Source organism: Micrasema longulum, unplaced genomic scaffold (assembly GCF_059751315.1).
Source record: "Micrasema longulum isolate JH-2025_06_02 unplaced genomic scaffold, ASM5975131v1 h1tg002239l, whole genome shotgun sequence".
Lineage (NCBI taxonomy): Eukaryota > Metazoa > Arthropoda > Insecta > Trichoptera > Brachycentridae > Micrasema > Micrasema longulum.
In genome coordinates, this window is record NW_028279398.1 from 35,264 (window position 1) to 56,232 (window position 20,969).

Genomic DNA, 20,969 nt, shown 5'->3' on the forward strand with positions numbered 1-20,969 from the left:
TGATTTTAAATGATTAGATGATTAGCGAATTCAGAGAAATTATTATTGTGAAGACACCTCATATGTTTGGTTTTATATTTTTGTGCATTAACTATGGTGAAGGTGTATGGTAGGTTTTGCATGTTGGTTTAATTGGTGTCCTGATGAAGAGACGGGGACGTCTCGAAACCGGTAGGCATATAAAGCTCGGTAAGTGGTTATATTCAAATATTTAATAACATTTAGTAAAATGTTTGACCACAAAGTTAATGCTTTAATTGTTAATAATAATTATTTTACTTTTGAAAATTATTACAAAAAGAAATGCTGATCCTTAGGTTACAACAAATCCGTACTTAATACATTAACATTAAATTACTGTAAAAATATTTTCAAACATTGTATTGTACCTGTTTTATGCCAAAACTATCATCAACGTAAAGTGGATTTATTGGAGCATAAATATATATCCTCTGTTCGAAAAAAATAAACCTCCTTTGTGTTTTTTTTAGTCATAGTAACGTTCTAAATGTAATGTTTTATTTTATGAATTTATTTATTCTTTCAAATGCATACTTATTTTTTAGAAATATAATGTATTCCTTACTCTATGAGACCACGAGCTCTGTGTTGAGACAGGATACAACAAAATGCACATTATTTAACAATAGTAACAATAAAAATTCAAAACAATTACAAAAACAAATATTTATATGAACATCTGGGCAACACGCTTAATAATATAAATCTACGCAATATTTCGCAACAGTCTCTTGCAATCGTCTCTCCTTAAAAATGACTTTCATATTGGAGTACTAAATATGTTTATCCAGGACATCGAAAGCTTCTAATATTTTTATAAAAATTAATATTTGGGTTTTCTATTTAGTTTTTCTATTTAGTTTTTTTACTTGGTTTTTCGTTTTCTTTATTTTCTCTCTCTCTATCCTCGCCTCTGTTGTATACACCATGATAAGGTCTGACACACGTTTTATATATCCGAATTATGTTTCCAATAATCATGTGTTCATTGTACTATACGACATTTCTTAGGCAACTAACTGAGATGGATATGTTCTCATCATCGCTATGGCAGCATCATATGCATGGCATGTGATGTTAATGACCTTATCTTCCTTAGAAGATTCACTCATTTTTTTCATTCTTAAAACCGTTTTTTTATATATATTTATTCTGTTTGTGTAAGAAAAGGTTTTAGGCGTAAATATTGTTGTTGTATATTTAGTTATAAAGGTGCTAAACTTGCTTTGTTTCTTTGTTGTTCTAATATTTGTTATTTTATAAATGCTAATATTATTTATGTTCCAAATTGAGTTGTTGTAACTCCTAGGAATGTAATTCAACGTTTTATACTTGTACTTTGTGTTATATTATTTATAAATAAAAAATTTAAAAAAATAAAAAAAAATTACTTGACAATTAACTTTTTTTATCTAAGGTAAGTATGGTTTTCTTTTCATTTTAGTTTTAGGATTGTCATATTTTTTTCATAAAGAAAAAGGACCGGCAATCGATACAATATACTTTTTGTCTCGAAAAAATGTATTATTCCGTCGGGAAAATTAATATTGATTGATGACAAAACGAATAAATTATCTAACGAATTTCTACTATTTACCATGCATCTGAAGCCGCGAATAAAAGCTGGTAGGTACATAAATACATTCAAAAACTATTTTTTTTACAAATTAATTGATATTTCTTTGTCGAAATGTTATATATTTATAATAAAAATTAAATCTGACAAGTGGTCTATTCAGATCCAAGCCAGGAATATGTTCTCACATCTAAGTTCCCGTAAAGGTAACACGGCGTATATTGAAAACAAAATCATTCTTCTAATCAGCCAATGACAGGTCATAAGACCCGTAAATGCCTAGACTTCCACATCTCCTTCTCAAAAATGTTTTCTCTTAATGTTGCAATGAATTTTACATTTCTTTAAGAATTTTAACAAGAAAATTAATTTATTCGTAATCGCTAATCACCTCTTGGCCTCCTGGAGTTTAATTTAACCAGATTTCAAGGAAAAAAGATATTGCCTAATGAAAAAATAACATTATCAGAGATATTTAATCGCAATGTACGAAATGAGTGACCAAAACAAATTTTGTTATAGGTACTGAAATATTTTTGTGTTTTTGTTACCTGTTTAAATATTTTCCCTTTGATAAGTTAAACGTAGTTATACAAAAAACAGCCAGCCACATAAAAGTAAAACTGAGATAGTATCATTTTTGTAAAAAGAGTAAATAATGAAATCTACGGATTAGTTGGAATAGATTTTACTTTGACAAATGCATTCATTCTTTTTTTATAAAACTCCAAAAATTATTAAATCATGTACTTGATCGTTTTTTTGTGAGCCTTGTAGTGTAGTAGTCAGTGCGTTTGCCTACCATGCAAGAGGACTCGTGTTCGATTCCCGACATGGTTAACATGAAAATTTTAATGTATAAGGTGTTTTCTCATTAGAGTATTTAATAGCTCCCGTTCTGGCACCTGAAGCGTATGACTGATTATCTTACATTCGTGTAACAAAAAATGATCAATATAAGCTGCAATTGCTTTACCAATACAGTTCCATTTAAACCATTAATGTAAGAAAGGGAACAAAGAAGATAATTTGACTGTTTTAATGATTTTAAAAGTCTGGCCACACAACCAAAGAATACACAATTAAAAAAACATAAAATATATCAAGATATATTTAGAGCAAATAAAAGTACCGAAGGAAAGCAAATTAGTCACTATCCGCTAATCTCAAACATCGAAAAACCTTTTTTTTTAAACTTTGAAAAAAATAAAGCACTTTTTTTATTACTGCATTTTCAATTAATTAAATCAAAATACTCCTGTATTTATCCACTATAATTTAGGCATTAATCTTATCATCAGCATTTACACCGTTATCATATTCTAATGCTATGGGTGATTTCTGCAAATTGAGAAATGTCGGTAATTTTTACAGTTTTTTTGGATAAAAGCGGCCTGGCTGTTTTAAGAAAAACGTAGAATTACCTCACTGCATTCAAAAACACCAACATCGCATTTTACCGAAATTGCTGACTGGCTGCTATCTGCATAACTACGTTCAGTTGAAGTAGGCTTTGTAATCTCATCCCCCTAGAATTGTTGACCTGTATTAAGGTGTTGTTATCGACACGGTCACGAAACTTGTATTTATCGCAAATTTCGGATTTCCAAGGACGATCGTTCCTTCAGTTTGACACCTCAATAACAAGGTAAAAGGAATTCGGTTAAATTAGCCAGTTCAATTTATGCGAACTGTTTAGATAAACTAATAAGGTATTAATAAATGCTTGAACAAAAAGAGAAAAAAATTGAAAATGAAAATAAATGAGCTTATATTCTGGCTTACTCATACTTTTGAATGAGAACGTTAAGTGTCATTGTTTTTTTCTTTTATTTGTAACTAAACTAAGCCAAAAAAAATATTTTTATTTTTGTAATCGGGTTGTGGTCCCGTGGATAGTGTGTCGGACTCACGGCTCAAATATCCGTGGTTCAAATCCCACTCTACCCCAACTTGATTACCATTTTCTAATAGTAAGCTATTTACAACTCGTTGAAAATGGTTCTCAAAATTAAATGTTTGGGTAAATTATAAGAACGCATTTTTTTTTTCTTTAAAAAACAAAAAAAATAAATATCAGCGTTATGATTTTTTTAAATTTCGTGTTTCAGAAATAATTTCACGTGTAACGTCATAGTTTCTTCTCTGCCAGTTCTTCCAATTGGTTCAATTACGGTAAACAAACCAGATATCCTTCACACATCTTATATCATGAGTTGGTATATTAAAACCACTGACGTCGTTCAAAGTAGTGCGTTTTTATTAAAATATTTTTCACAATTTTTTTCGAACATTTTCAAGAAACTTTGCTCAAATTTAATGCTCTAATTTAAACCTCGTGCAAGAAATAATTTTTTGTATCCAATTTCCCGTAGGGCTGAATTTCTTCATTGAGCCGCAAAATATTTTTCAGTCTACGGTTTCAAAAATTCTTACCCATTAATGCCAAATGCTCACTCGTACAAGCATAACTACTACCCATTCTAGATTACGCTGATGTTTCCATGACTGATTTAAGATATGAGCAACTCGATAAACCTGAACGACCTCAGAATACATGCATCAGTTGGAGTTTTAGTCTTAGGAAATATGACCACATTTCTGATTATCGTAGGTAACTGCAATGGCTTAAAATTAGGCAGCGAAGAGACTCACTTCCTCTCCTACACTTTTGTTCACTGTACTTCATAGTGCTAACGCTCTTATATACCTCAGTGAAAAATTTCAACTCATAAGTTCATGGTTTACCTATTCGTTCTCATTCTCAAAGCGCAGTCTTAATACCCATCCACAATTCCCCTTTCTTCTCAAACTCATATACTGACCATGCGGCTCGACTGTGGAATCATTTCCCATCCACCATCAAAAATGTCACTACTGCATCTCTGTTTCCGTCACGTCCGAAGAAACATCTTCTTTCTTTTCCTTAATATCTTCTCCTTTGTTTCTTTCCTGTTTTTTTCATTGAGTTCAGGTAATTTATATACAAACAAAGTTATTTTTATTTTTCTTTATCTATAGCTTTTTATTTTATTTTCATATAAATATGTTCTAACTTAAATTACATCAATTTTATTGGTTGGTTGAAAAAAATTGCCGTTGGACAATGAACCCACAAAGTACAATTTATATTACTTACAAAAATTGAATAAAAAATATTCGTGTATGTAGGAGTCTAAACAAATATTAATTTAAAGAGTTTACGACCCAATTGGCTAGTTTTAGACAAATTAAATAAATTTTATTTTTTTCCGTTATGCAACCTATTCACTAGGCCACAATTATATTCTGTAGGGTCAAATGTTTAATAAACAACGTTAGTTGATATAATTTAAACGTACGTTTAGTAAAATTTTTGTTTTTATAAGTTTATTTTTATTATTATAGTAATGTTTTTAATATTTTTTTTACAAATAGAGTGATACGGAGTGGTTTTACACATGTAAGATTAATGTTTTAGCATCGTATTTAGTACAATAAAAAAAAACTTTAATTGGCTTATATTTGTGGTTAATTTGTTAAAACGGTATTTTCAACAGTAATGGTTGTTGTTTTTTTTAAATTTAATTAATAATTTTTTTATTGTGTATTTTTATATTTTAAATCAATACGCGCATAAAGTATTTCATATGTATAATAAATGTTTAAGTCAGATTAGTTAGTTGTTGTGATTTCGCCCTTGAGAGCGCCCTTGAGCTGATTTTCACAAAAATGGCGCTTTATAAATTATCCAAACATTATTGTTAGATTAAAGAATGGGAGCAAAACTAAGTGGTTTAACTGTGTTCTGTATGCTGATGATGCCGCGTTTCTTGCTAGTAGCAAATATGACCTGCAGTTCTTGGTAACAAAAGTCTACGATGCATTCAAAATAAGCGATTTGTTTATGAATGTTGATAAATCGTAAGTGATAGTTTTCGAAAGAGATGAAAATATAACTAAATGTGAGATCAGAGTAAACGGAAGTATTCTGAATCTGGTAGAAGAATTTGTGTATCTGGGAAGTATGTTTACTAGGGATAAAAAAGGGTGAAAGTTATTGAAAGGAGGGTAAGTGCCAGGAAAGGATGAACGATGCGCCAAAATGTACTTTGGCAAACAAATGTTTATCGCAGGAGCCAAAACTAGCAGTTCGCAATGGAGTTCTAGTGCCAACTCTAATGTATGGGAGTGAAGTGCGGAATTGAAAAAAATAATGATGAAAGTAGGTTAAATGCTGTCAAAATGCGATCTCTCAGGCAAATGTGTGGTAAAACGATTCATGATAGGTGCACAAATGTCGAGATCCGTGAACTATCTAAGGCTGAAATTTGCAATATCGACAGAATCAAGGAAGGGGCGCTGCGTTGGTTTGGACATGTAGAGCGAATGGACAGCGAAAAAATGGGTAAAAGGATCTACGAAGCGAATGTCGATGGATACAGAAAACGAGGAAGACCGAGAAAGACATGGCACGATCAAGTCCACCAAATACTTGAAGATGGACATGTCAAGAGTAGGAATAATCGGCGTGCGTGCATGAGGAGATGTATGAATGCAGAGGAAGCGAGGTCTGCATGCAAAGACAGAGTGATTTGGCGTTCTATCCTCATTACCTATCCTTACGGGGCAGCGGCGTAATGGTTTATTTGTTTGAATGTATATATCTGCTTAGTAGTCAATTTGTAATTTTGATCAACTTCTAATGCAATCGAATTGATGAGTCATGCTCCTCACATAAAAAATAATAAAATATGCAATACAGCAGTTATAAAAAATGTATTTCTATAAAATATTTCGTACCTATAAGTCAAAAAATCAAACTGGCGCTCTCACTTAGAAAAAAACCCGCTTACTGCTACAATACTGGTAGACAATCTGATGTTCATAATTACTTAAAGAAAAAAAAATATTGAGTTCACAGATTTATGCTACAAAACTTTATTTTTATGCTGATCCTTATCCTCCTAAGCAAATGAGCAAAATATTATTTTCCCTTTAGTTTAATGGTTTTCTACGTAATAACATTATGTTGCATAATACATTCACATGAAAAAATGTTACCTTGTAAAAAGAATTTTTATGTGGATGCTCTCCAATGTAAAGTTTACCCCCATGAAAAAATACGATAAAATGTTATAGACCATCTAAAATTCCACAAAAGTTTCATAGCATGTTTTTCTTTTAAAAACGCCATTCTTTTATTCTGAAATTGAATAATTCGTTGTTTTTATTTTTTTATAAGAAAAAATAATAATCCATGTAAAATGTTTAAAACGATTTACCTTCTAAAACACTTGACTAATTAAAAGTAAAGAAATCATACGATTTTGCCATTTTCAAACTACAATTTTTTTCAACATCGCACGCTAAAAAAAAATTTAATCAATAAACATAAGAAAAAAAAATTTATGTATTTTTTTTTTTATAAACCTAAAGGTTGACCTTAAAGTTTTATTTGACTCAAATATAATTACTTTTCTGCCGGCAGATAACGTCTTTTGAAATTTATACCAAGCTTAAATCGATACTCATGTTAGCAAACTTTTTGGTAATTTTTTTTTCAATAATTTTAAGATAATTCGGTAGTCAGATGGCAGAAGGGACCATCTGTGTTTTTGTCGGTGTTTTAGTTTTCAAAGGTTTTAATTAATATTTCAGTAAATACACACAGATTTTTTTTTTTAAATAAGCGTCATTTAGAATGTTAAATTATTATTAAAAAGCAACACTAAAATATTTTAGTTTGTCTTGAAATGAAGACGTATTTCAGCTCTCCTGAACATTTTTTTAACATCAAATTACAGATGGTCCCTTCTGCCATCTGACTACCGAATTATTATGCGTTGAAACAGAAAGTCATTGAAAAATTGATTTTTTTATAAAATTAAATACAAGAATTTCGAAGTAATTTTTAAAACTTTAATAAATATATTTTTTTAATAATTAAATAAGTGATTAAAAATAAAGTGGCTTTTATCTATTTTATAATGTTTATTTAATCGTTTAGAGGAATAAAGTAATTTAGTGTAAACCCTTTTTTCTTAAATGATGACTTTTGTTTTATTTTAGGAATAAAATTTTAGTTGCAAATATTTAATTTCTACACTACGCAAAAACTTCGAAAAAAAGATTTTCTTTTATTTATATCGGTTATTTAGCGACATTTTTGTTATTTTACTTATTTTATTAAAATTAAATTAAAAAAAAACGGCGTTTTAAATGGCAAAATCATTTGAAATAATTCGTTGTTTTTAAAACTATACTGCCTCAAGGGTATTTTTTTTATTATTATATTGAAAACATATTATACATAATTATATACAATATTCCCAAGGAGTTTTAAAAAAAAAAACTCATTTAGGGACATACAGATAATAATTTTTTTAGAGACGTTTTTAAATTTTAAACTATAATATTATTTAACAAAAACAGAAAAATTAAAATTATGATATACTACAAATTAAAAAGGGTATGAAAAACACTTGAAAATAACAGAATAAACAGAATACTAGGCATGGAAATAAATTCAAAATAATGTTTACATTATGCAATCTGGGAAAGAAAATTGAAAAAGTTTAAAAATTACATGGATGTATATATACATACTGAACTAGTACAAAATAAAATCATTTTTTTTAATTAACAAAATATGCGCACACCCAATGCAGGTTAATTTTTTTTATCAAAAACGTTGAAAAAATTGAAATTATGTATACAAGCCAAAAAAAGTATATAAAAAGAAAAAAACACAAATAACATTTAAATAGTATTAAAAATTATATATTCAAGCAAAAACGGTGAAATATTAAAAGGTATATGTTCAAGATGCGCATTCTCTATAAACTAACATTATTTATTCAAAGTACTTCTGGAAAAAATAATTCTTCAATTCGCACGTCCTGTTTCGATATTTTGAAATAGGTACTTTAAATTTTTGTGGCAATTTATTAAATTCCTTGAAACCTATGTATTGTAAAGATCTAGTACCAAACTTCGTAGACTTCACAGATCCAATATATATATTGTTTTTTGATCGAGTACTGTACCGATGGATGTCTCCAATGAAAGCTGGCTTTATGTTACTGTGCATTGAGTCGAGAGTAGTATTAATGATAGTGTCAGTTATCTCGAAATAGGAAAGCATGCTAAAAGACATGATTTTTGTTTCAAAATAAATGTCCCTTACATGAGTATCAAACGGTAGGTGAAACACATTTCTGATCGCTCTATTCTGAATAATCTGCACCTCAGAAATTTTGCTCTTAGTTGCAAAACCCCAAACACAGCATAGGTATGATAAATGCGAATGGACCATAGAAAAATAAATTGCTCGAAGCAGCGAAACTGGAAGCATTCTCTGAAATCTGTACAGTATTCCAGCTACAGGGACAATCTTTCCTTTCACGCGCTCAACATGTTCATTCCAAGTAAGCTGCGAGTCCACTAACAGTCCCAAGTACTTAGTGCTATTTTTTTTCTCCAGACGATCAACACCAATAAAGACATCAATAGATTCATTACTCTTGTTTCCAAATAGAAGGTAGTGAGTCTTTTTTGCATTCAAGCTCAATTTATTTAAACGCAGCCATTCCGCCAGATGTAAAACGTCACTTACAACCATCTTCTGTAATCTTGTTTGTTTTTAGTGTGATATAAAATAGTCGTATCATCTGCATAAATCCGTATTCCTCCTTTGATGCCCCATTTTGTCACATCGTTGATGTATATAAGAAATAGCAACGGACCGAGTATAGACCCTTGAGGTACCCCGCAGGTGATTTTACCAGAATTGCTAAACTTACCTCCAACTTCTACCAAAGATGATCTGTTTGAAAGATAGTCTTTAAAAATTTCTAAACGTATTCCAGTTACACCAATATACTGAAGTTTTTCGATCAAAATGCTGTGGTCCACAGTGTCAAAAGCCTTTTTTAGGTCTATGAAAACACCAGCAGTATAATCACCTTGGTCTAAATGTTTCTGTATCGTAGAAATAAAGTCAAAGGATGCGTTTTTTGGTATATCCAGAGTTTATTGTTTCACGAAAAACAGTGTACAGTTAACCAGTTATAATATTGGAATCATGGTTAACGGAATTGATTTTAAAAAGTTCTTCTTTTCATTTTATTATTAATTCGATATAAAAAACTTTAAACAGTTTATTCCATAACATTTTATCAATAAACATATTCACTTCACTTTACACAAACATATCAACTCTAAAAAAACTAATTCTTAGTTTGACTTTGCTTTTTTGAGAGTTTTTATTCGCAAAAGTCATCATTATATATATGTTATTGCTTTTTTTTTTGAAATAAGTCTATTAGCTATTATTGACAAAAATCAATATTTCAAGTACACTACCTTCGTGTAGTCACGCTTTTGAGGAAAAAAAACAACTTGGGATATACATCACAGAATGAACATTGTCACATGACTATCTAGATTTTAGTTTATACATGTAATATGGTCATTGAACTATTTCGTTCAAAATAATAGAGAAATCTTAACATTGATTTAAGGCGACTTAGCATCATAAACTTTAATAAACGTTAAGCGATCGTACTATGTTTTTTTGAGGGTAAAATATTTCAGTCCCAATTACCGGTCATTTTGACTGGGAAAATTTTACGATCTACGCAGGAGTCGCCATAAAGCATTTTTCATACTCTCCTTCGTTGGAAAGAGTTTTTACTACAGTAAATTCGTAAAATATTGTTAAATTAAGAAATTACATTTTGTTGAGGGGCAAAAAGGTCACGGCTGCTTTTGAAAGCGTATGATAATAAAACAGTAATTTTGTTAAGTACATACGTGGTTAACGTAATTCTAGATTAAATTTTAGACGTTATGGTTTCAGTAATAACTGATAATTTGAATAGCTCTCTGAAAGAAATCTATCATTATGTTATTACGTTTTCTAAAAAAGACTATTACGAAAAACGCTGAAATTGGATCTATAAATTGCGAAAGCCAAACAGTTTTTTTTCCTCTGTGTTTTAAAAATAATTTCGTTACCATAGCGCTATAACACTTGTCATTGTCCACATCCTGGTAAAGTAGTTAAAACGTTTACTTACCATATACGAGGTCTCAGGTTATATTCCTGACAAAATAGTCCCTGTTTTTTTTTCATTTAATCATCAAGGAAATATTTAACGTAAATTATTTTATAGTTGATAATTCCTGAACCTGAAACATTTTTGTTTGAATTGTCTTACACCGCAATATTTAATCGTTTTTAGACTGGCCCCTAAAACGTAAGACTGATCTATTTTTCTTATTTTTTATATTGAATTTGCAGTGTTACTGATCTTACTAATATAATCATATTGATTCATAAGTGGAATTTTCTTGATTCTCTATCTTCGTAGTTATGGGGAAGAAAGGGAATTATTCCAGCTGTGGACCTACGTAAAAAATTATTACCATTTGGTCAATCAAGAAGAAACTACAGGAAACTCGTTCAAGATAAGCACGACTATGGACACACATCACTAAGCTTTCCGGTCGACTTTTTATGATGAGTTTGCCTGAGTTGATTTCAGGTTAAATAAAGTTGGATTACAATTGAAGTTATTTATTAAATAGTTCAACACGGGTTATATCCTATTATTTCGTACAAAGGGAATTAACAATAGCAATTACTGGCGGAAAGACGATGCACAGGCAACATAAACTGTCAAGATGAAATGTGTCGAGTACTTTCAATGTGCGGTGTTTACGAGTCTCGTTCAGGGTGACGTTGCAGTGGACTACGCGTTGCGGGCTAAATCAGGGTTTCAGACCTGCCAACCTCACGGTTGTTGGTGTTGCCCACCACAACTTAAGGAGATCACGGCAGTTTGTGTCCCAAAATGATTGATTGTATTGATAACCGGTTCTATTTTTACCATTTTGAATACCACCTTCAGTGATAAGTTAAAGTGATTTTATATAAAATAGGTGTGCATTAGGTCCTCGTCTACGATTCTGCATCGCCCCCCAGGTTATGTCTTTCGACGCATAAAAGGAAACATTGCATCAAAAAGAACATGTGTTGGAACATGAGCACCTTGATAGGTTTCATCATCATACAAACAGCTGCCGATCTCACAAAGTTTGAAACGATGCAAGGAACTCATAAACCCGCCATGGCCCGTAAGGATTTGTGAAAGCTTGAATCTCATACGCTGCTTTATAACTGAAATCAAATGCATGAAAAAGAGACAGAAATAACATTTAAGTCACCTGTCATGTAGTTTTGGTCAAATAATGTTCGTTCTTGAGTTGAAAAGCTTCTATTTTTTTTTATAAAAACTGGGAAAAAACTGGACAAAAGGTGGGTTTTTTTTTTACGCATAGTTAAATAATTAAGATATGTTGCATAAAATATTACCATGCGTTTTTTAAAAATTAAAATAAATGTTTTTATTTCAACAAAATTTTAAACTTTAATATTATATGCAAATTGTGGTACTTTTTTTTATGTATTAATTTATTTTTTTAATTTTTTTTTTTTTTAAATTTATTTAAAGAAAACAACAGCCATTACAACAAAAAATACAGTATATACAAATAAACCAAAATTTTAGGCCAATTTTAGTTTTCTATATAAAAACTAAATAGAATGTAAAAAATTAAAAAAAAAACGTACCTGTATTAAGCCACTCCGTATCATATCACTTGCAAAAAATAAAAAAAATAATAATAACTAAAAGTACAAAATTTAATTTATTATTTTAATTTTTAAATAATGTTATAAAAAAATCATTTTACGGATCCCCACGGAGTAGTTTCAGATCAGCTTTTCCTCTTAGACATAAATACAAATGTACAAGTATATAACAAATTACAAATGTTAAATAGATAGTACTGATTAAGTTAAATGATTATTATCTGCAATTATAGCCTTGGCATTTTTCTTATAGTTAATTAAAGTTAGAAAATATATATCAATTTCAAAAAAATGTTTGTTATAACCATTTAAGATTCTGGGAAAAGGTGCATTCTTGTTGTTACTTGTGCTTGATCTTCCAACATGAAACAATTGCTGCAGCCGAGTTGTGCGCTGAGGGATACGAATTTTAATTTTCTCAAAAAGTTGGGGACAATCTAATTTGTTATTTACTATTTTGTAAAGGAAGACGGTATCAGATATAGTTCTTCTGGATTGTAAGGTTTCAATATTGTGATATAGTACAGCTTCTTCATAGTTATTAAAATGTTCATTTTGTCGATAGTTTAGATGCTTCATAATTTTTTTTTGAATCCTTTCAATTCTTAAAATGTATTTGGAGTATTGAGGAGACCAGACTGTAGAGCAATATTATATTTTAAAATATAATATAAAATATAATTAAAATATAATATTTTTAGTCTTTGTGGATAGTTAAATGGTTTACATACTCTTATTATAAAGCCTAATGTTTTGTAAGCTTTGCTGACCATCTTCTCTATATGTTTCTCATAAGACAATTTTTTATCCAAATATACACCAAGATCACGAATACAATCAACTTCGGTAATTGTCCCAACATACTAGAAGAAATAAATTTCATAGTTCCTTCTCAGATAAGGGATAGGTTTTTGAGCTTGGAGATTAAACAGTATTTTTGAGTTAGTTTAAATCATGGATATCACGCTTAGGAAAAAAAGAAAGATGACAACCTTAAGTGAACATATATCAATGACTTAGAAGTAGATTGCAAATAAACGTTTTGTTAGTCAGGGAACAGTCAGCAAGATTATAGGCAAAAAAGAGAAACAGGATCAATTGAAGCGAAGAGAATTGGGAAATGTGGAAGAAACTGGAAAATTAGTGTCAAAGTAAATAAAACCCCAGAAAAACAAGTTACGAACTTTAACGAGATTTGGCAGCTACTGTAGTGATGATACATGACTCAACAGTTCGAAGAAGACTCATTGAGTCTGGAAGAAAAGCAATTTGATCACAGAAAAAAACAACTTCGGACGGAACGTATGATGAAGCAAAGGCTCATTTGGGCTAGAGAATATACCAAATGGACTGTAAAAGACTTGAAACGGGTGCTGTTTTTAGATGAGACCTACTTTTTCGTGCAGAGATATTGCTCAAATATTTGTTTAAAAAAGTGTGAATGAAAAACTCACATTGATTCATATTGACCAAACGGTGAAATATTCTGCAAAGAACATGTTATGGGGCTGCTTTCCGTATATCGAGACCGGATTTTTGATACCAATAAAAAAAATGATAAAGTATAAAGCTCTATTGGGGCAGTACTTGAGTACAGAACTAAGTTTATGTTGTCCTGATGGTGGGGCTGTATTTCAACAGGACTCAACTCTGTCATGTATCTAAGTTTATGCTTAAGTGTTTTAATGATAAAAAGATTAATCTTTCAGACTGGCCTGAAAATTCACCTGGCCTTAACCCTTTCAAAAACTTGAGGGCGATTTGTAAATCTAGGGTACAAATATTGGACTGCACCATCCTGATAAAGATGATAGAAAGTGTTATTCAGATGTGGTTTCGAGATGACAAAATAAATGACAATGAATTAATTTATTTTATTTTATTTTACTAACATAAACGGCAAATCTGCCTTTTACAAACATTTATAATACTAGCATGTTTGACTTAATATTTTTTTTTCTGTAAAAAAACGGATTTTCTTATACCCAAGATTTATTAAATAATTAAACCCAAAAATTACACAAGATTTATATTTTAAAAAATAACCTAATAAATATTCAGCATATTCAGTAGAAAGTTAAAATAATAAAACATTCTACAATAATACAACAAGAAAACCATAAGTAATGTTTCACATAGCAAATTGCCGAAGTTTAATTGATTTCATGCCAAAACGTATTAAGGCTGTTACAAAAGCAAAAGGAGCACATACATCCAATTAAATTTAAAATATTTTATGATTTTCTGTCACCTGTAACTCAAAATATAAATGAAAATCGTATATTATGATGAAAATGATATAATAAAATGATAAAATTAATGTTCCCGCATATCGGATATATTTAATGTGGGGTATTGTTCTTATAGAACAAACCTTATAAACTTTTTCAAAGATGAGCAGTAATCATATTTAATGTAGTTACTTCATATATGATTTTCTGTTTTTTTTTTCTTTTATATATATTTTTATTATAAACCTTATTATGTTTAAAATTTGATTTACTTTTTATATTAATTTTTAAAGTTCTCGTATACTTTTTATTTCAAACTTTTGTTTTATTTAAACTTTTTTTTTTTTTTTTTTTTTTTAAATATTATGTTATATAATTTTTAGGCTTGATTATTGTTCCTTAGTTTTGAGTGCAAATATGTAGTTTAAAAAATATCAAACCTTATATGTTTATATTATAAATTTGTAAAAGGCAATTATGCCGTGTATGTTAATAAAAATAAAATAAAATAAATAAAATAATGAATAATTCGCACAATACTGTAGTAGGACAAAAAAAAATTTTTTTTTTAAATATATGCAATGTTAGTTTAAAAAATTATTCAAAAATAAGGCAACAATTATATGTTTGGCGGTTAACGACTAAATGTATAACTAATGAAGGTATTGTTTTTTTTTAGAGAAAACACAGCAACGCCAGCGTAGTGACCTTAGATTCAGTTGACGAGGGAGCAGCTGGTAGATATAGCTGTGAAGTATCAGCAGATGCACCATCTTTTCACACTTCCATGGTCACCGCAGTTATGGACGTAGTTGGTAAATATAATTGATAAAAAAACATTTTTTGTTTTGATTACTGCAGAACAGCATTTTCAAAATATGTTGAAAGTTACATGCTATCATCTAAGTTAAACGCTGAACTCCGTATTCAGAGTCAACACTCAAAGTAAGGAAAGTTCATTCTACGATCCTCAGCCTAAAGTTATTATCTGGATAATATGATCCTTTACTTGAGTTTTGAGTCTGAATACGGGCATATAAATATGTAAGTGTAAGGACTTTTTAATGGGACACTATTTTTTATTACAGGTTTATTTTACACACATCTAATAATTATCATAATAAAAGATTTTCATAATTTAAAAGCATTCACTAAAATTTAAGTATTAAGTCCTTTTTATAGGAAAAATTTATTTCAATGGAGTGAAAAAACATTTTTGAGAAAAGAAAATGAAAGTTAAGACATTTACAAGGCTTGCGATCTGTCATTGGTGGGTTTAGGTGACCACATTATATACTGTGTAACATTCACTATTCTGCCTCTATTTAAACATCTACGTTTCCTCAGTCAATCCATCTGTTGGCCTTTAATGAACTTTGGGTGGGAAACTTGTAACAAATTTATAGTGGCATGCTTTGCGGCTCAATATATGCAGAGTACCTTATGGGCAGTGCTTATATTAAGACTATTATAATTTTTTTAGTATTTAAAAAAATATATATTTACGTATGTTGTTATGTTCATATTTCACACTTCTAATTTCATAAGAATTATTATTAAAATCTTCCCGCAAACGACCAACAGCGCCACTTACGACAATTTTTATAACTAAAAATCCAGTCATACCAAAACAAAATAACTTTATTTCCAGAACAGTAAACTTAACAAATACCTCTTCAAGGACTTTTCATCCTCGAGCCATTTTGGGACAGTTCCGGGACAGCCTTGATAGGAGAAAGACATTCTTTCCTACTGCCCGTGAACTCCGCGGACAGCAGAACACCATACTACCGGAATCGCGTTAAACGATAAAATCGCGTCATCTCTATTTTTCGACGTGCGTTAAAAAGTAATGAAGTTTGATATAAACCGCGTCGTGTATCACGAGTTGAGCATAGCCTTTTTTAATCCCGAATCCGGAGTCAAGAAATGGGACAAACTTGTGATAATCACGACATTGTATGGTCTAACTGAACGAGGCGAAGATTCTGGAGAGATCACGTCGATAGAATGGACAGCTCTTGAATTCCCTTTACCGTAGCCTATGAAATCTCAGCTGGTCGCAGTCTGCCCGGAAGACCACCGAAATATGGAAAAACAGCTAGAATTTAGCGTCTCAGGAATTACCGTCTAGCCAATAACAGATCAACCAATCTTAACAAAGAAGAAGAATAATGTATGTGTTAATGAAATACTTGGCCTGGATCCTTAAATACTCCAGGCGTATGAAATCACAACTGATTGGTTCGATAGATACTTAAAAGATTAAAAGGGAAAACTCCATTACTTCGTAAAATAATTATATTGGAGAGTTCGATACAATTAAAATAGCTAAGTCGCGTGACCGACTGGGTAGGTGAAACCCGATTAAATAAAACTAAAACATATAAAATACATGTACACATTACTATGTTAGTTCCTATACACTAACACACACTGCATGGACACTACAAACAGTATATATGTATGTGTACATTTATGTGTTTGTATGTATTTGCAAATATCATTATGAAAACCAACTATTGTAACAAGATCATAATATAATAATATGTAAATTATGCCTCGACACGGATTGTGGCTAGTGAGGTGATCAGACAGAAAATAAAAAATAAAAAGTTTTGTGTGAAATAAATAAATAAAAAAGTGCCAAAGGGCGTCTTTTTAAGTGGGTGGCACATTATTTATCTGAGTGTTACTCAATGTTTCACTTAGTAATTCTACTAAATTTTAAAAATCAATACCAACCCATAAACTTTATTTCTAGAATTACTTAGAACTAAATACTGCTTACCTAGTCTTTGAATCAACTCTCCACTCCACATAAGCCTATCTTTCCAATCCACATAATTTTCACTAACAACCCCTAATCAAATAACAAATCAATAAGAGAAAATACAATTGAACGTAGTTATGCAGAAAACAACATATCCACAATTTGAAAAAAAAGAGATTTTGGTGTTATCGAGTGCCGTAAGGTAAATTATATGTTTTGCTAAAAACAGCTAGGACGCTTTTATAAAAGAAAAACTGTTGTAAATTACCATCTGAAAATCATGTTGGTCACAAAAACCGCATTTTTTAATTTGCAGAAAACTCCCAGAGGAATGGGAAACGGCAAAGATGTTGATGGGAAGATTAATGCCTCTAGAAATCTAGTACTCTTAAATCAATGAAAACTGATAAATGATAAAAAAATTATAAATTCATTAATTTATTTCAATAAAATAAAACCTGTTCTAATTCTGAATGTCACCAATACAATTTTGAATGAGGTATCATTAAATATTAGATATTTGTAATTGTTTTTTGGAAATTGCATATTTTAGGTTATGTAGTCAGCCAAAGTTGAAAGAATCACCAAAATTTCATTAGCAAATAACAAAATTATTTAAGAAGTATTTAATTATTAAAAATTAATAAAGTGATTGTTTGTAAAAAGTACCCGTATATAAATTGAATATAATATGTTCAATACATAATGACACAACATTCATTATAGTTTTACTAGGGCTGGCTGTTTTCTGCAAAATGCGCATCTTAGGTTGTGTAGTCAACCAGACTTTTAAAATCATTAAAACTGGTCAAAACATAATTTAATTCTCTTTTGTGTTATATTAAAACTCAAGTTTGCATTATTTATCATTTGTCAAAGTAAAAATTATTCAAACTGTTGTGTAGAATTGATTTTTCACTCTTTTCACAATAGTGCTTTTACCCCAGTTTCACTTTTCTATGGCTGGCTACTTTCTGCATATGTACGTTCAATCGTATGAACATGTCAATAGAGAAATGAGTCAAGTGAGTTTTTGAATAAATAATATCTAAATCGATTTACAAACATAACATTCCGGTACCGCTCCTAAAATAACTTGACATTAGTAAATTTTGTCACGTAATTGACTTTTTCATTTTAATTTTATTTCATTTATTTGGGTTCTCAAACAATAAACAATACATTAGAAATTGGTAATATAATTATAAAATGTTATGTTAAGATATTATTTATCAGTTATATGTGAATACAACATGCAACAACATGCAACATGTTTATAAATATAATTTCTTCTAAAAATTTACTTGCTTAATTAAACTCTATTAATATCATGAGAGTTATGAATTTAATACCCGTATGCAGGAAAAATTTAAGGTGAGGAAAGTACATTCTATTGTCTTCACCTTTGGGTTATTCTCTGCATATGAGATTAGAATGTTCATTTGACAAAAATATATTTAAAAAAATATATTTATGTATTTATTTTTTACATTTTTTTTTATTTTTTATAAAACATATAAAACATATAGTATATATTATTATACTCTCAGGAATTAATAACTTATTTGGGACCGTAAAAATAAAGAAAACATTTTTGTGACAATACATAATATCAAACATAGTAATATATCCGAAATAGTGAGAAAACATTATATAAGAAATACAAAACTAAATTACATTAATAACTATCACTTTCAAAAAGATTTAACAATATTTTTTAATTGCGACGCTTTTGGATTTTCTATTCAACTTTTCGTGTTTTAGCTCATCGGGCAGTTTATTACATTTGGAATTGCCAATATTTTCCAGAGACCTGCCAAACTTAGCTGAGCAAAACTTAGACACATAGAGATTCCCCGGTTAACGCGTATTGTAATTGTGAATATCATGACCAAATGTGTATTTCAAATTTGTGTGAGCAAAAATGTTTATAATATTGCAAATAGTATTGGTTATGTCATGCAGTGGCATCACTTTGAAAGAAAGATTTTTGTCTGTCGGTGTTTGGTTTTGTTTGTTTTATTTTATTATTAAAATTTTCTTCAATGTTGGCATATTTTTCACGCTTGTTGAAAGTCAATAAAAAAAATAATAAACTCAACAACACAAAGATACAGTCAGGTTTCAATAGATAAATACACATCACAAAAATAATCAAATAAATTAACACAAATAAAATAATATTGTTTTATTTTAATATCGTTGTTTTTTTATTTTTACTCTTTTGTTGATATTTATATTTTTGACGCTTTTTGAAAAGTTTGTTTAAGTCTTTTGTTGAGTTTTGTCGGGTGGTTTATTGTATAATTTTAGTCCCTGATTTATTAGTCTCGATTGTCCTTTTCTTGTTTTGGAATGTTCTATGTGATGATATTCTTGTAGTCTATTCGTATTTATTACATGGCGAATAAATGATGAATTGTGTTGGAGTTGTAGTAAAAGCACTTGAGCTACATGCTGCAAGTAAATATTGATACTGACTGACTCCGACTGAATGTTACCACGCCTTGTGGTCTCTTTTCAGGCCACGGTCCTTTGTTATTCATTTCTCCATGGGGCGAATGTACTGCGGGACTTTGCTTTTTCGTTATGAGCCACATGTTAGACTTGCAATATATGTTATATTGGATTCAATAGGAAACGCTGACTTGCTTTATTAGTCGTCGCACTATAATTTTAGATGAATTTTTTTAGCACGTGTGTGTGTCATCAATCAAAAGACTATATAACCTCACATTTAAATTTTATAACACGAAAATCACTCCATCGGTTGCTGCATTTTTTTCTATAAATAGTAACATACATGAATTAAACTGTATTATCTTCCGTTTATACAAATCAATTTAAATTTAATTACTTTCATTACATTTAACGTATTTCTAGATAGTATTCTTGTTTTCATGTAATCACGATATTGTCTCGAAACATGATTAAATTCTTTAGTTAATAATACGTTTCTCTCTGTTCGAATCCCCTTGGAGAAATTAGGAGGATTGTGTCAATATTGGACATACCCAATATGGTTCAAACTCGTTTGAAATGAGGCCAATCCAAATGTAACGGATCTCTTGAATATGAGCATGGTTTGCTAAAGCAATCTGAACACTATCGGCAAGGATTCCTAATTGTGGATATGGGAGTGAACTTGCTTAATTTTCCCTAATCTAAACTTGTCTTTAACTTAAATTACCATAATGCTTGTTGTTAAACTAACAATATTAAAGGGAACTTGGTAATTTTGGGGACAATATGAGAGTGCTTTTGCAATGGTTATGTGAAGTTGTTTACCACAATGTAATTAAAAAACCAGTTATTTATTTAAATTATTTTTTATCATTACGCTTTATTGGCCATAAAAGGTTTTTACTGTAAAATATCTTTAATTTTGTGACTACAGTCATTTAGGCTATTAAAAATATTTAATGTTTAAGATTTTTAACATGTTCAGGATTATAATCTAGATAGACACCACGTGAGACTTTCTACATATATATTTTTTTAATGAGAAAATACGCATGTAGACAGAATGGAAAGTGTTTACTTAGGCAATGACAGGTCACAAATTCTGTATATGCCTTGACTACCATATTTCTTTGTAATGTATACTTATGTTTGTTCAAAATTTGCTTTATTAAATCGTTGATTGAGAGACAATTAAAATAAATTTTGACTTTATTTATTTTAATTTTTTAACACTGTTCAAAAATTATTTTTTTTATTTGTTTCGGA

At 29.8% G+C, this 20,969-nt stretch overlaps 1 protein-coding gene across 1 annotated transcript in view; it reads left to right on the top strand.

The window, feature by feature from the left end:
- Window positions 1-20,969, top strand: part of LOC148272679 (uncharacterized) — a 109,842-nt gene that overhangs the window by 31,784 nt on the left and 57,089 nt on the right. The window contains exons 2-4 of the mRNA XM_088239727.1: window positions 11,536-11,719; window positions 13,946-14,010; window positions 15,147-15,282. Of these exons, the coding sequence (XP_088095853.1) occupies window positions 11,536-11,719; window positions 13,946-14,010; window positions 15,147-15,282 (385 nt within the window). The remainder of the gene's footprint in view (window positions 1-11,535; window positions 11,720-13,945; window positions 14,011-15,146; window positions 15,283-20,969) is intronic.